The following is a 17,238-nucleotide window of genomic DNA, read 5'->3' as shown; positions in this document are numbered from 1 at the left end:
AGGTTTATTGATGACATCTTTATTATCTGGACCAAAGGTCAGGACACCTTATCCTCATTCCTCCACAACCACAACACCTTCCCCCCCCCCCCCCCCCCGGTCCACCCATTGTGCCACCTTCCTAATGTCAATCTCCTCTCCCCATATGGCTCCATCCACACCTCAGTCCACATCAGACCCAACAATTATCAACAGTACCTGAACACTGAGAGCTGCCACCTGTTCCACACCAAAAAATCAGCCGCTTAGAGCCTAGTCACCAATGGAAAATGCATCTAAAGTGATGAGAAACTCCCTCACCCAGAATTGTGAAGGCCTCACAAAGGCCTTCACAGACAGCCAGTACCCTCCAAATCTAACTCACGAACAGTTCTCCCTTGCCATATTCTCACACTCACCTGATCCTCAAATCCCTCCCAAGAACCAACCACAAAGAAGTGCCTCCCCCCCCCCCTCCCCTTGTCACTCAATACCACCCTGGACTGGAATGACTGAACCACATTCTTCATTGGAGCTTTGATTATCTACGACCATGCCCTGAAATGAGGGACATCTTACACAAGATAATTCCAACCTCCCTGAAAGTGGTGTTCTGTTGCCACCCAACCTCCACAATATCCTAATCCATCCCTATGTCACTCCCACCCCCAACTCCTGCCCCAGGGATCATACCCCTGTGGAAGACCCAGATGCAAGACATGTTCAATCTACCCACCCAGCACCTCCTACTCTGGGCTTATCCTACCCCGTCAGAGGTCAGGCCACCTGTGAAAGCAGCCGTGTTATATACCAGCTCTGCTGCATCCACCGCACAGCATTTTAAACTGGTATGACAACCAACCACCTGTCAACTAGAATGAATGGTCACCACACACCCGTTGCTAAAAACAAGGTGGACCACCCAGTGGCACAACATGCAAGATTTCAGTGGCTGCTCCCCTGCCACAGAACCCCCACCCAATTTGTGTTGTGACATTAGCTATATGCATGCTGTTATCTCTCATCCTAGGCTATGAAATTAAGTGCCTGGCTGTCTGCCAACTCCCCTCTCTACCTGCACCACTTGCTAGCCCACAGACTCCCCATTCTCCCACAAGCTGCTAGACACTTCTTCCCAACCCCCTCACAGCATCTTGCCTCTCTCCCTCCCCCAGCCCACCCCACCCCACCCTACCCCACCTCACCCCACCCTACCCCACCTCACCCCACCCCACCCCAAACCCTCATCTCACCCCAGCACACTCACCATGGGCCAGAAAAGCGCTGGAAGTCAACTGAGCACAATGTAGGGAACAGGTGTGTGCATGTGAGTGACTGTATGTGCATCTGTGTGCATGGTTTTCCTGCAAACCTGAAGAAGGAAGTGCATTCTGAAAGCTGGTCAAGCTCTGTACCTTTGTTCGTATACCTATCGACGACACAGTGCTTCTGCCTTTCAGTGAGTCATCTCCTTTATTTCTATATTTTATATTATCTTAAATTCAGCTTTGATCAGTTATCTTACTGTCAAAATAGCAAAACTATCTGTGAGTTTAAGTGTCCCACTTCCTAATTAATTCCCTTAGCATCATCTGATTTGACTACATTCCATTACCTTTACAGAGTGATACTCTGAGGCATTTGCATGAGTAGACCAATACCAGCTGTGACTCAATGATATTCATCCACTATTTCAGAATGATGTTCTTCCTACTTGTGTAAATAGCAATAGGTGTAATTTATTTTAGTATAGAAATGAATGGTGTCTTGTGTTTTCCAAGAATGAACCATCAATAATAAATTCTTATTGTTGTCTGCAAAATTCGTTTCATTACAGTAAGTAAATTTAAAATTCTTGGTTTGTTTTTAAATGGGAACTGAGGTTACCTTTGCTTCCAAAAGACTGTACTTATTATGGTTTGTTTTGGTACCAGTATCCAAACTGTTGTACAGATGCAATAAATATAGCCTTTTATAATTTAAATAACTAAAGATTATTCCTGTAATCTTTTTTTGATCAAGGTTGTATGGAGGACATCAAACTTGAAGGGAAACAATTACCACTGCCACCTGCTGTTAATGGAACTCAGTGGGGACAAGCTACTATGTCAAAGAATTTGGGTTACAAATGCTTTTCAAATGGTCCTTGTATCAACATTGTATGCCCTGAGCCATTCGTATGTGTTGATCTCTGGAATGAGTATGAGTGTGCGTAAGTATTTCTCTTGCCAGTGTCAGTAGCTTTACTACAAAGTTATTTGATATGAACAAGTCGAACAATCGAAAACCCAGGACAGAATGTAACAATATTATGGAAGGAAAGTTGCTACTCAGCATATAGTGGAGATGCTGAGTCGCAGATAGGCACAACAAAAAGACTCTCACAATTAAAGCTTTTGGCCATGGGCCTTTGTCAACAATAGACACACGTGTGTGTGCGCGCGTGTGCGCACACACACACACACACACACACACACACACACACACACACACACACATGCAAAAGGACAGCAGTCTCAGGTAACTGAAACCACAGTGTGTGTGTGTGTGTGTGTGTGTGTGTGTGTGTGTGTGTGTGTGTGCATATGTGTGTTTGTTGTTATGTGTTGCACATAAATGTACTTACTGAAAATTGAGTCTGCCTCTCTCTCTCTCTTTCTCTCTCTCTTTCTCTCTCTCTCTCTCTCTCTCTCTCTCTCTCGCACCCACCCACACACACACACACACACACACACACACACACACACACACACACACACACAGTCTCTTTACAGACAATAAGTAGAATGTTTCTATGTTCTACTGTTCTTCATTTGATCAATAATTCCTGGTAAGATGACAGTCAGACTCTTGGACTCCTATTCATTTTACAGATGATGAAAATACTGAAAACAATAAATATGGCATGGTAAAATAGATTTTTCAGAGAGTAATAGGAGACAAAAATGTAATTGTGTTCAAGGAAGAGAAACAATGATGGTAAAACATGGACTGGGAGAAAATGAATGAAAGGGGTTACCATCTGGTAGAATTACGCAGTGGACAACTTAATAATTGCAAACATTTGCTTTAAAAATCATAAAATAAGGTTTTGTATGTGTATGAGACATGGAGACACCACAGTGTTACAGATAAATTATATAATCATAAGACAGGAATTTAGAAACCAAATTTTAGTCTGAGAAACAATTTCCAAGAGTAGTTGTGGATTCTGGCCACAAATTTTTGGCCATGAACTTTAGATTAGAGCTGAAGAAATTATAGAAACATAGTAAATTAAGGAGGTGCAACTGGGACAAGTTGAAAGAATCAGAGGATGCTCAGACATTCAAATATTAGCATTAGGCAGCTATTGACTAGAACAGGGGAAAGGAACATGTTAGAAGGTAAATGAGTACCTTTAGAGATCACATAATGAAGGCAGCAGAGGAACTAATAGGGAAAGAGACAATGCCCCATAGAAATTAAATTTAAGTGATGAGAGGAGAAAATAAAAAGAAATGCAGCAAATGAATAAGCTGAAAGGGAATACAGATTTCTAAAAAGTGGGAATGACAAGTAGTGAAAAACTGCAAAGCAGAAATTGCTAGAACAGAAATGTTGCAGGACATGCATGAGAATGAGCAAGATAAATGCCACATAAAGGAAAACAGTGATACCGTTGGAGAAAAGAGACAAAGCTGTATAAGTGTGAAGAGCTCAAATGGCAAGCCAATGCCAAGAAAAGAAAGGGAAGCTGAAAACTGAAAGAAATCTATAAAAGTGCTACACAAAGGAAAGGAGTTAAAAGGAAATATTAGGAAAAAGGAAGAGACAGTAGATGAAGATGAGATGAGAGGTGTGATACTATAAGAAAAATCTCATAGAGTACCAAAAGACCTAGGTCAAAGAAGGCACCTAGAGTGGCGGATTTACCTCAGAATCATGGAGTTCCTTGGGAGAATTTACCAAGACATACTATTCCACCTGGTTATGCAAGGTATGTGAGACAGTCAAAATACCCTCAGGACTCAAAAATAATATAATGAATCCATTTTCAATGAAAATAAGTGCTCACAAGTGTGAATATTGTTGAACCTTCAGTTGAATAAATCATGGGTGCCAAATATTAACATGAGTTATCTACAAAAGAAAGGGAAGACTGGTAGAAGCCATTGTTGAGGAAGCTCAATTTAGGCTCTACAGAAATGTTAGAAAATGTGAGGTCATGATATTAAGACTTCTTTTTGAAGATAGATTGAAAAACAGAAAACTCCATTTATAGCATTAGATCTCTGGTCAGTCCTATTTATTCTATCTGCCACTTATCATGTCTTTTACTTCTTGCAATGTTTTGTTAATGTGAAAACTGACAAATTGTGCCACAGCCCAAAGTTAACATTAAACTGTAGGGTCCCGTATAATTGACTGGGTAAGGTAGTTCAAAGTTTAGAGAAAGGCAGTTGTATACCACCACCTACAGGACAGTGCCTAGTGAAGCACTGTGGTGCTCAAACCAGTATTTTAACTGACGACAGCTTTACTTCTTAGATTTAAGGAAAACTTATAACAATGTTGCCTGGAATACGCTCTTGACATTTTGATGGTAGCAGGAAATTGTAGGATTATTTTGAAATGGAAGCTGAGGTTACCTTTGCCGAATTCAAACTGTCATTGTTATCTTTAACAGTGGAATCTAAACTTGTTCCATAAATGCAATAAAATTCATTCTTCTATCATTTAAATAGCAGAATATGAAATGGAAGCTGTAGTTGGAAGAGAGTGAGGCAGGGTTGTAGCATACCCAAAATGTTATTCAATCTGTTTGTCGATCAAGCAGTAAAGGAAAGTGTTAAGAAGTTTGATAAATGAATTAAAGTTCAGTGCAAAAAAATAAAAACTTCATGGTTTGCAATGACAGTATAATTCAATCAGAGATCAAAGGATTAGGTGATAAGTTGAATCATAATGGATAGTGACTTGAAAAGAAATGAATTCAATCAAGAAATGCTGAGAGAATTAGGTTAGCGAATGAGACACTAAAAGTGATAGATGGGTTGTGATATTTTGGGAGGAAATTAAGTGACAAGTAAAGAGAATAGAAAATGGAGACATACAACAGTATCTTTTCTGAAAAAAAAGTGTTAACATTTGCAATGAATTTAAGCATTAGGAGGCCTTTTTAGAAAGTATTTATTGTGAGTGTAGCTATATACAGATGGCAGATAGCCTATACTAGCTACTCCTGGCAAGTTGATGAGTGCGTGTGTGTGCCTTTGCCCCATGGAACAAAAATGGAACAGCCTTCAGTAAGAGAATATGTTCTCAGGCATCAATGGATAGTCAGTCTAGTCTGTTCGTGGAGGAAAGAGTGTGTGTTTGTAGGGGGAGTAGGGAGAGGAGGTAAAAATGCACTATTTGAACAGAGCTTAACTACAATTAGCAATATCAAGTGGTTTCATGTTGCAATAGTCATGCAGGGATTGAAAGGTTACCATAGGATAGGGTTCCAAGGAGAGTTGCCTTTAATGAGTCTTCACACCAAAAAGGACAAAAACAGTATAATTAAACAGACTCAAAGAGATGTTTATGACCTACATTTCTGAGCTTTATTTGCTCTGCATTTTGTCTTACTACAAGATTTACTGTTTGGCAAAAACATTGATTAAAATTATTTGAGATGTTTATGACCTACATTTCTGAACTTTATTTGCTCTGTATTTTGTCTTATTACAAGATTTAATGTTTGGTAAAAACAGTGATTAAAATTATTTTACAAATGTTTCATTATTAAAACTTTTTGGAGTGGAATGAATACTTGCTTAGCACATACTGCTTTACACATGAGATACTGCTTAGTATAGCTGTTGGCATTATTAGCATATTCCATGGATCATAATTGTGATGTCTCTGCGATGTGGAATGAGTCAATTTTAAAATTATACTCACTTTCTCAGTGATAAGGTGTTATCTTGCTGCCATCACGCACACACACACACACACACACACACACACACACACACACACACACTAGATCTTGCTGCCATCACGCACGCACACACACACACACACACACACACACACACACACACACACACACTAGACTGGTGACAGACTCCATAAGGGAGTAAATGTATGCCAAATTGTTTAAAACCCTTTTGACTTGGATATTACCATTATGACATGTCATTATAAATATTGTTTCAGTTCATAATTCAGGTGTTATATTGCATGCTTAACAAACAAACAAATCTGTTATTTACATGTTATGATTGAAAATATCTACTGGAATCTGAAAGTAAAACTGTGAGTAGGAAGTGAGACTTTGAAAGACAGTAAGATCAGGAGAGGGGTCAACAGGTACGTTGTCGCTCACCAATCCTATTAAATATTTATTTGGAGTAAATAGTGAAAAGTTCTTTGGATGGGGAAAGAGACATCAGGATAGATGTACAGAAAATAAAATCCATAAGATACGTGCATGACATGGCGATTCTTGCAGAAAATCAAGACATAGATTCAAACGCTAAATGATCTCAATGAAACTTGTGTATCATATGGTATTAAAGTAAGCAGAAAGAAAATGAAAGATATGGTTGTAGCTTAAAGAAAATAAGAGTGAAATATAATAGTTTCACAAACCATGGAACTGCTGGAAACATTCAAGTATTTGGAAAGCTGTATCAGGAAAGATAAGCACTGTGAACAGGACATCAAAGTCAGAAATATGCTGGTGAAAGAGGCATTTCAAGAGCAGAAAAGACTTGTAACTAGTGGTTTGAACACTGAATTAAGGAAGTGACTAATTAAATGTCTGGTACAGAGCATTAACTTGTACAGAGTAGAAATTTGGACTTTGAGAAAGTAGGACAGGAGGAGAATTGAAACTTCTGAAATGTAGATATGGTGCATAATGGAGAAGATTAGCTGGACTGAAAATGGCAGGAATGAGGAGGTACTGAGATGAGTTGGAGAAGATCAGAGGATGTTGCTGACAATGAAGAATAAGAAGCTAAATTGGATAGGACATAATTTGAGATGAGATTGCCATCTAGCAGAGGCAATTGAAGGTTTTGTTCTGGGGAAGAGAGAGAAGGGTAGAGGAAGATACCAGATGCTGAATGATACCATTATACCATAAAGAGAGTACCAAAGAATGAAGAGGAAAGCAGAGGACGGAGAAGCACTGAGGACTTTAAAGTGTAAATTTGACACAGTGCAGGTAATCAAATAATCATGATATATTTTCTGTAGTCTGAAACGCAAAAAAAGAATACTACTACAAAGGGAAGACAGAGACATGTCAGAGAGAGTACCAAAGAATGAAGAGGAAAGCAGAGGATGGAGAAGCACTGAGGACTTTAAAGTGTAAATTTGCCACAGTGCAGGTAATCAAATAATCATGATATATTCTCTGAAGTCTGAAACGCAAAAAAAGAATACTACTACAAAGGGAAGACAGAGACATGTCAGTGTGTTTCCACTGTGAATGCCCTGGACACATTGTATGCTACTGCAGAGATAGAAGGTGAGTTTTCAATTACTACTACATCACCAGGTGTCAAACATTACAGCAGTTTTTTTTGTGCCAGTAAGCTGCAGATGGTTACAGTCGAACTATGGGACAAAGCACATTGTCGTACCTTATACAAGGTCACTCCCCAACGCACCACAGCCATTCCCCATCACCCTACAGAGGTATCAGCTGCTCATCTCCCTGCAAAATTCATGAACACTAATTGAGGAAACCATCTATGAAAATGAGGCCACCACACATGTCAATCCTCCATGGATGACACACAAAGATGTCAGGAAATCTCACTAACATCATCAATGATGGCAAACCTCTCTGGGTGCTAGACAACTCAGGGGATTATTTTTCTTTAATGTTGAATGTTTACCATCATCAGCCAAAAAGAAAAAAAAGAAAAAGAGACTATGTTTCATGATGCAACAGTGATTGTGCTGAAAGTTTCAAATTGGAAATATGTCCAGCTGACAGAAGCATGCATTTTAAGAGTATGTCAGTGACAGAACACAACCTTCCAAATTTGTCATTTTAACAAAATGTAGTCAGCAATGGCTGTGGAAGGTCAGAGCTTTAGACTGACAAAGCTATTCCAACAAGCACAAATAACAAAAATGGTTGTGGTTGATTGTTTGGCATTGAAGACATTATCATTACACCACTGACAAGAAAATGACTTCCGGGCAACAGCCAAGGTGCTCAGTGCAGCTGTGTAGTATTTGTTGGTTATGAAAAGCTGCTCAGGCTCACAAAGGATTTTTAGTTGCTATAAACAATCTTAAGCACTGTAGATGATCCAGAAGAAATTTGGATAACTAATTGTCATCAGCAGCCACAACTCATCCCTAAAGGTAAGTGCATAGAGACAGCCGAACCAGTCGAGAAAGGGCAGGTTATTGTTATCATTGCAAACTCATGCTTTGCTACCATTACAGAAAAACCAGGGGAGGAAGCTGTTGTTGAGCTGCTAATAGGTTCTGAGGTGACCAAGGAACAACATCAATGAATGATAGCCACTCTTAGTCAATTTTAAGATGTTTCCAAATCTGACCAAGTGGCCCATAGTAAAACAACTTATCAATACCGAGGGTCACCCACCAAACATCTAGCTCTGATATAAAATGTCATCACCTGAACAACAAATAATCTGGAAGGAAGCAGAGGAGGTACTGCAAGGTGACACACTTAAACCTTCAGAGTGTCCTTGGTCCTCTCCTCTGGTTCTTGGGCAAGAAGAAGGATGACATGTGGTGTTTTTGCATTGAGTGCAGATAAGTGAACAAAACAGTGAAGAACATTGTATATCTACTGTTGCACGTTTATGACACAATAGACCACTTGAAAACAAAGCAAAGTGTTTATCAGCTATGGACGTACAGACAAGTTACTGGAAAACTGAGGTTTGCAAGGATGACTGGAGAAAGACTGCCTTCATAATTCCTCACCTCCTCTTTGAGTTTAAAGCTATGCCCTTTGGACAGTGTAACACTCCAGCCACCTTTGAAAGTATGATGGACAACTTGATGTGACATGTTAAACGGACATGTCTTTGCTATCTGGATGACATTATCAATTTTTCTAAGACGTTTGAAGAACATCTTAACCAGCTAACAACTGTCTAGAAGTGTATTCACACAGCAGTTCTTTGGCTGAAGCTTCCTTGTCACCTTGGAAATAAAAGTCTTGGGGCTCCTGGAGAATGACAATGGAGCCCATCCCCACCCAAAGAACATAAGAGGAGTCATAGTTTTTCCAACTTCTTGCCATGTTCATAATGTGTGAAGTTTTCTCAGATGTTCTCTTACTATTGGTGATTCATGAAGATCTTCTGTACTAAGACATGACCTTTGCAAGAACTGCTGCAGAGAGATGCCTGATTTTCTTGGAACAATGGGCAAGAAAGATCTTCCCTTGGCTTAAGGAGGGGCTAACACCTCCAGATCTAGCATTGTATGACAAGAATGTGAGGCAGAGCTTACATCAGTTCTAGCTGTTTATAGATAGGGACAGTACTATGCTTCCATAGCACTGCTCTACAACTGAGAAAGAATGCCTTGCAGTTGTTTGGGCCATCAACAAGATCCAGCTGTGTTTAGTTGGCAAACTATTCATCATTGTGACAAATCACCATTCTCTGTGCTTGCTGACTAGCCTGAAGGATCCATCTGGTGAACTGGTTTGATGGGCACAGAGGGTTCAAGAGTAAATCTGCATAGCATAAAAAGTGAATGCAGCACACAAGGATGCTGACTGCCTTTTAAGGAATCCTTCAGCAAAACACAGCAGGATGGACAAAATCTCATTTCTGCATTAAATGACATTGCTGCTGATTAGAGGGAAGATCCAGCATTGCTGTAAACCATAGAAGTTGTGAAGAATGAGGAACTGACCAAAGGAGAATTCTATTTAATAAGCAGAACACTGTATAAGAGGAAATATAATACAGTGAAGCAGAAATGGTTGTTCATCATCCCAGTTCATCTGCAGGTGGCAATCCTGAATTGTTTGCACAATGTTGCAACATTCCTGAAGACTAGAGTCAAGTCAGATGCAGATATAATTGGCCAGGTCGCTACTGATCTGTTAGAGACTATGTGAGCCTCTGTAAGTACTGCTAGCAATGAAATCATGTGCTGCAGTTACCTATGGGGCATCTGGTACCAATCCCACCTGGAGCACCACCATTCCACCAAACTGGAATTGACCTCTTGGGAACATTCCGAAAGTCAACAAATTGGAATCAGTGGATAATAGTCTGCACTGACTACCTCAGCTAGTATGCTGTCATGAAAGCTGTGCTGACTGTCAAAGCCCTGGTAATTGTGAAGTTCCATGTAGAAGACATTATCCTGAAGAGTGGAGCACCCCATATGATGATCTCTGAGTGTGGAAAAGTTTCCTGGCCGAGACTAGTATTACTGCTTGTTGTTACATTTGTATATAATACAGTGAAGCAAGACAATACAGCATTCACACCGTTCTCTCTGCTCCATGGCCCTGAGGCTGTGGACTGTATCACATCCTCCAATTCTTGCTGATGTCATATATGAAATAGAGGATTATGACTCTTGATATGGAAGACAAAATTTTAGAGATGTTATCAGTGCCCCCTGTACGAAGCCTTACTACTGTCCAGAGGTACAAATCAACAATGGGAGGTTCAAGGAAACTGAGGGCCCTTGACGAACATGGAGTTTGTTGATGGGAGGGGCTACCTTCAGTGCTGATCCTATTGAAGAGGGTGTAAAAACATGATCAGACTGTAAGGATCCACCAGTGCCTCCGCATGCATGATCATTGTCAAGATGTGGAACCAGAGTGCTGTTGTTGGCTCTGATGAGAACTTCTGAAACAGTGGATTGCTGATTCTCCAGGAGCAGAAGCATTACTGCAAGCTGCAGTGCTTGCAGTATGTCATTGTTATTAGCCTCACTGGCTGGCATGTTGTGGGTTGTCAATTCAAACTGTCACAAACAATTAGTTGTTATGTAGTATTTATCTTTTCTGTAAGGTTTTTAGAAATATCTGACATTTGTAAAGTTTGTTTATTCTGAAATATCAGTGTTTGTATATATACCAGCATTCTGGAATATTCAAAGTTTGTGTAAATAGCTGCATTCTCCATCCAGGAAGTCAGTTCTCTTCTGGTTGTATGTTGTTGTCAATAATAAATATGCTTTCGATACTAGTTGTTAAATTTCATTGGTGATACTGCCTCTGGATTTTGACTTGATTGTGATTTAGACAAGACAATATGTATCATTCCTAGACTGGCTGGAATTTTATTGTATTTGACACAATAGACTTAAACTTTGAAAGTCCTCTCTGGATAACTGTAAGTAAGTTGTCTAAAAAGAAAGGTATGACATATGATAACTGATCTGCCCTAATTTTCTAAGCTCTAAGGCTGTGCTGCATGGTCACAGATTGATTCAACAGGAAATTTATAATCTTTCACAGCTACAGTTACCTCAGTAACCTGCTCAAAATCTTGTTGGTTTAGAGTGCATGAATTTTTGGTTAGTGAAACAAAACACAGCAAATAATTTTAGTTTAAAGGCCAAATTTTCCTCTGATAATGGTAGTTGTATCAAGTTGTTGGTTGTACATTATAAGTTACCTTCATGATGAAATGTGAAGTGTATTAGTAGTAAGTCATCTATAGTGATTCATTACTTAAGAACATGTTCCTGTAGTCTATATTACATCTATTAATTTTCCACTTTTTCTATGCATTTTCTAATGGAGCAAGTCTGTTCATGAGATCTTTTTATTGCAGTAAGAAGCCAAATGAGTAATTACTGGCTCTTTGCATAAACCATGTTAACCTCTGTTTGTTTACTAAGCAGAAAAATCATGATGTGCACCTCCTCTCCCCCCCCCCCCTTTTACACACACACACACTGTTTTAATTTATTTGAAGCAGAAGGTGCCAAAAGTAAAACACTACAGAAACATCATTGGTTACAATACATAAAACAACAGAAATATTTACACCTCGTGCAATAGATTACCAAGACCAATGAATGATTGTGAGCTAGTAGGGTATAAATTGTTTAATAACTTGCCACTAGTTGTACAAGATATTTCTAAACATGCATTTAAACACACAATATACAGGGTGTACATAAAGTCTGGGAACACTTTCAATTATTTATTGCACGAAACATTGTACAGATATCATACATACATCATTTCTAAGAGAAACCCTGAAAGTCTTTTTTCATTTATACCATCACAGCATAATTTGGTAATTTGCTGATAGTCAGTGCTAGTCGCAAATGTGGTGAGTTCAGGTGTGGAACGAGCTTTCTGTGTGTTGGAGTTCAACAAAAAGTGTGCTACAGCTGTTCAACGGATGTTTAGAACCAAGTACGGTAAGAAGCCACCAACAAGGAAGGCCGTTTACCACTGGCCAAAAAAATTCATTACGTTGGTTGCTTGTGCCCCACAAAGAGAAGCGGATGTCCCAGTGTGAGTGACGTGAGAGACATATATGAGTCCAAAGAAATTGGTGCATCATGCATCCCGTGAAATTGAAATGGCTCCAATGACGGTATGGGAAGTCCTCCAACAAGCTATCTACGAAACCATTCAAATCAGAGCTAGTGCAGAAGCCCAGTGATGACGATAAAGATAAGCATTTTGAGTTTTGTTTGCATTTGTAACAATTGAATGAAAATGGGGATGGCATTGTTAATTGCTTAATTTTTAGTGATGAAGCCACTTTTCACACGAATGGGAAAGGGAATAGGCATTATTGTTGAATCTGGGGTACAAAGCATCCACATGAATGCATTGAATTTGAGCATGTTTCCCTAAAGGTAAATGTTTTTTGTGCCTTGTCACGTCGAAAACTGTACGGGCTGTTGTTCTTTGCCGAGAGCACTGTCACTGGATATTCCTACTTGGACATGTTGCAGCAATGGCTGATCCCTCAAATGCAATCAGACTCTCCATTCATCTTCCAGCAGGATGGGACCCCACCTCATTTTCATCGTGAAGTTCGTGGGTACCTGAACACAGAGCTGCTGCATCGATGGATTCGCCTTGCTACAGAAGGGGACAGCTGTTTCATGAAATGGCCTTCCCGATCACCAGATCCCACTCCATGTGACTTTTTTCTGTGGGGACACATTAAAGATCTGGTGTATGTACTGACTCTACCACGTAATGCAGCAGAGCTCCGGGAGAGAATATGGGAAGCGACTGCCACAGTCGACGATGCCATGCTGGGATGGGTATGGCAAGAATTCGATTACCGTATTTATGTCTGCTGGGTCACTCATGGTTCGCATATGAATTGTTTGTAAAATAAAAACTTTCAGAATTTCTCTTCAAAATGCAATGTATATGACATCTGTACAATGTTTAGTTCTTGTGCAATAAATAACAGGAAGTGTTCCCGGACTTTACATTCACCCTGTATAGGAGATTGAAAGCTGAAAGCAAGGAGAAACTACAGCTATTATTTTTCCTGAGAGATGCAGCTCTGTTATATGATTAAATGATGATGTAATCATCTTGGACAAAATATTCAACAGGTAAAATAGTCCTCTGTTCCAATCTCTCAGCAAGGACTGTGTTGGAGGATGTTGTCATCAAGAAAAACAAAACTGGCAATCTATGGTTTTGAACAAGGATTGTTAGGTCTCTTAATCAGCTAAAAAGGACAGCAAATTTAAAAAGAGATATGGATAGGTTGAAGTTGGATACAGTGAGAATTAGTGAAGTGCTGTGGAAGGAAGAGTAGGACTTCTGGTCAGTTGAGTACAGACTTATAAATACAAAATCCGGTAGAGGTGAAGCAGAAGCTGGTCTAATAATGAATAAGGAAACAGGAATGCAGATAAGCTGCATGAACAGCATAGTCAACACATTATTGTAATCAGGACAGACATATAGTCAACATCCACCACAGAATTACAAGTTTATATGCCATCTAGTTCTACAGATAATGAATCACTTGAAAGAACACGTAATGAGATGAGTGAAATTATTCAGACAGTTAACGGAGATGAAAATCTAATTGTGATGGGGGAAGAGAAGGAAAAACACTTGGAAAATATAGACTGACAGGAAAATGAAAGAAAGAAAAAGGAAAGAAAGAGGAAACCACCAGGTAGAATTGTGTACAGTGCATAATTTAATCATCACCAATACTTGGTTTAAGAACCATGAAAGAATGTCATATACATGGCTGAGACCTGGAGGTTTTCAAATTAATTATATAGTGGTAAGACAAAGGTTTTAAAACCAGATTATAAGCTGTAAGGCATTTCCAGAGGCAGATGTTGACTCTTAACATAATTTATTGGTTATGAACTGTAGATGAAAACTGAAGAATATGCAAAATGGTTTTAATTTAAGGAGATGGGACGTGGATAAGCTGAAAGAACCAAATATTGCTGAGAGTTGTAAAGGGAGCATTATGCAGTGGCTGACTGAAACAGGGGAAAGGAATGCAGCAGAAGAAAAATGGGTAGCTTTGAGAGATGAAACAGTGAAGGCAGCAGAGGGTGAGACAGGCAGAAAGATGAGGAGTTGTAGAAATCTTTGGATATCACAGGAGATACTGCATTTAATTATAAAAATTAATTATAAAAATCTGGCAGGTGAAAGGAAATACAAACATCTAAAAAATAAGATTGACAAGAAGTGCAAAATGGCTAAGCATTAGTGGCTAGAGGAAGAATGCATAACAAGGGAAAAAAGGCACCACCTAAAAGAAAATTGAAAAGGCCTTTGGAAGAAAGAGAAGTAGCTGTGTGAATATGAAGTCCTCAGATGGAAAACCATTTGTAAGCAAAGAGGGGAGAGCTGGAAGGTGGAAGGAATATATACGATTATCATAATTTATGTCATAGATGCACGCAGTTGTAGGTACATGATATAGAAATAATAGGTCTCAGTAAACATAGACTTGCAAATGAATTCATTGTGGCATAACTGTGACTTCGCATTTACCAGGCACTACTGACAAGATACTGTGTAAACACTCCATGCTTGATCCATGATGTAGTCCTTTATTACATTATTGAGATACAGATTTGTAAACAGAATGGTTACAACAGTACAGTACACAGTTAGTAGTTTGCAGATCATCAGTTGTGTTGCACCAGTGTTGGTGGTAATGTGGAACCTACAGTAATAAGGAGTAAGCATATACGCATTTCATGTATATTACAGATAACAACAACGTGCAGGAACCTGCATGCTAGTACCAAGATGCATACACTGCTTGAAGGTATCCCAAAAGTGAAACATTTATAATGTTGCATTGACACCTCAAAGAAACTGGGAGCTTTGACATGGTGTGAGAACAGTAGGATGGCATGAATTACACTTGTGCTTGAATATGTGATGCTGTAAGCATTCAAATACTCTTCTTGAATCTCATGAAGGAGATTTGTGACACAAATTCCAGAAATGGCCCACAGTAGTGTTCGGAGAATAATGCTCCACAGTGCAATGTATCTGTACCACCTCCAGTGAGTTCATTGTCTTAGTGAGATGGACATTGGTCCTTGATTAATGTTCTATCAGTGGATGCAACAGCAAACTGTAGGCAATCCTGTGTTTCACAATAACTTTTTATTTATAGCTGAAGCAGGGTGCACTCATGATGGTGTTTTTAATTATCACAGTTGTTACATTTGGAGTCATCTTGGCTCCAACCCACATGGTATTCATGAGTCTTGGTAACAGTGATCAGTGAAATAATTTAACATGTGATTAGGGGTACTAGGTATGGCCTTATTGTTACCAAATTAACTAAATTGGTGGAATTGTCTTTGATTTTGTGGGATCATCTTAGTGGACTGCTTGAGGGTATTCCCTTAGAGCAATAACAGAGGACATGGTACATATATTATGGAACATCTGCACATTTTGTTGCTATGGTGAGACATCATTTAATGCTCTGAAATGGTCAAAGATGGACTGGGTGAGAAGAACCTTTACCATGGCCTCTAAGATCACCAGATCTGAACCCCGTGGATTTTTATGTTTGGGACCACCTTAAAGGTGTTGTGTACACCACTCCAGTTAACATGGTTGAAGCATTGGAGCAGACTCTTGTCAGTGTTGTCAAGAATTGTGGAATAATCCAGGTATGTCTGAAAGAATTTGAAACTCATTGCAGTGACAGGTAGACACCTGTGTCTGGGTACAAGAACAACACTTTGAACATCTCCTTTAACTATGAGTGCAGTCAAGTAACAGTTGCTGTGTTCATATAAAACACGTACACTTCTGCAAAATCATCTCTTACGACTTTTCGTAATGTTGAACAATGGAAACTCCAGATAGGAACATGAACAATGTAGGAAAGGCTAGATTGCTGTGTACCATAAAGACAACACGCTAAGTTGGAGGCAGACACAATTAAAAGACGGTTACACATAAGTTTTGGCCCCAGCCTTCATTGGAAAAGATAAACACACACCATTCATTCACACAAGCTAGCACACCTCATGCTCGTACCCAAGTTGCCAGAGTTGAGGAGCTACTTGATTGAGAAGTAGTGGCTCTGGTCACAAAACCTGACAATGGCAGGGAGAGCGGTGTGCTGACTGCATGTTGCTATGTTATAGAAAGCATAGAGGAAGTAGATGAGATGGGAGATACAATACTGTGAGAAGAATCTGACAGAGCTGAGTGTTGAAACAAGGTCTGCTGATCTCCTTGTAAGAGTCAGTCATGAGAAAACTCTATTGTATGGTGTATGAGGTACATAAGATGGGGAAAATATCCTCAGACATAACGAATAATGTAATAGTTTCAAATCCAAAGAAAGCTGGAGTGGACAGCTGTGAATATTATCGAACTGTTAGTTTAATGAGTTATGGTTGTAAAATATTGGCACACATTTTTTATAGAAGAATGGAAAAACTGGTACAAGCCGACCTTGGGAAGGATCAATTTGAGTTCCAGAAAAATTTTGGAACACACAAGGCAATACTGACCCTGTGATTTATCTTTAGAATAGAGATTAAGGAAAGGCAAACCTATATTTATAGCATTTGTAGAGTTGGAGAAAACTTTTGACAGTGTTGCCTGAAGTACACTCTGAAATTATGAAGGTAGGAGGTATAAAATACAGGGAGTGGAAAATTATTTACAAATAGTACAGAAACCAGACTGCAGTTATAAGAGTAGAAGGGCATGGCAGGAAACTGTAGTTGAGATGGAAGTGAGACAGGGCTGTAGCATATCCCCCTTATTATTCATTCTTTACATTGAGTTAGCAG

At 39.4% G+C, this 17,238-nt stretch overlaps 1 protein-coding gene across 1 annotated transcript in view; it reads left to right on the top strand.

Annotated features, from left to right (window-relative positions):
- The window catches only part of LOC126088338 (neural-cadherin-like), a 296,369-nt gene that overhangs the window by 197,923 nt on the left and 81,208 nt on the right, over positions 1-17,238 (top strand). The window contains exon 18 of the mRNA XM_049906473.1: positions 2,002-2,191. Within this exon, the coding sequence (XP_049762430.1) occupies positions 2,002-2,191 (190 nt within the window). The remainder of the gene's footprint in view (positions 1-2,001; positions 2,192-17,238) is intronic.

Source organism: Schistocerca cancellata, chromosome 6 (genome assembly GCF_023864275.1).
Source record: "Schistocerca cancellata isolate TAMUIC-IGC-003103 chromosome 6, iqSchCanc2.1, whole genome shotgun sequence".
Classification (NCBI taxonomy): domain Eukaryota; kingdom Metazoa; phylum Arthropoda; class Insecta; order Orthoptera; family Acrididae; genus Schistocerca; species Schistocerca cancellata.
This window is presented reverse-complemented; position numbering and strand designations above follow the sequence as displayed.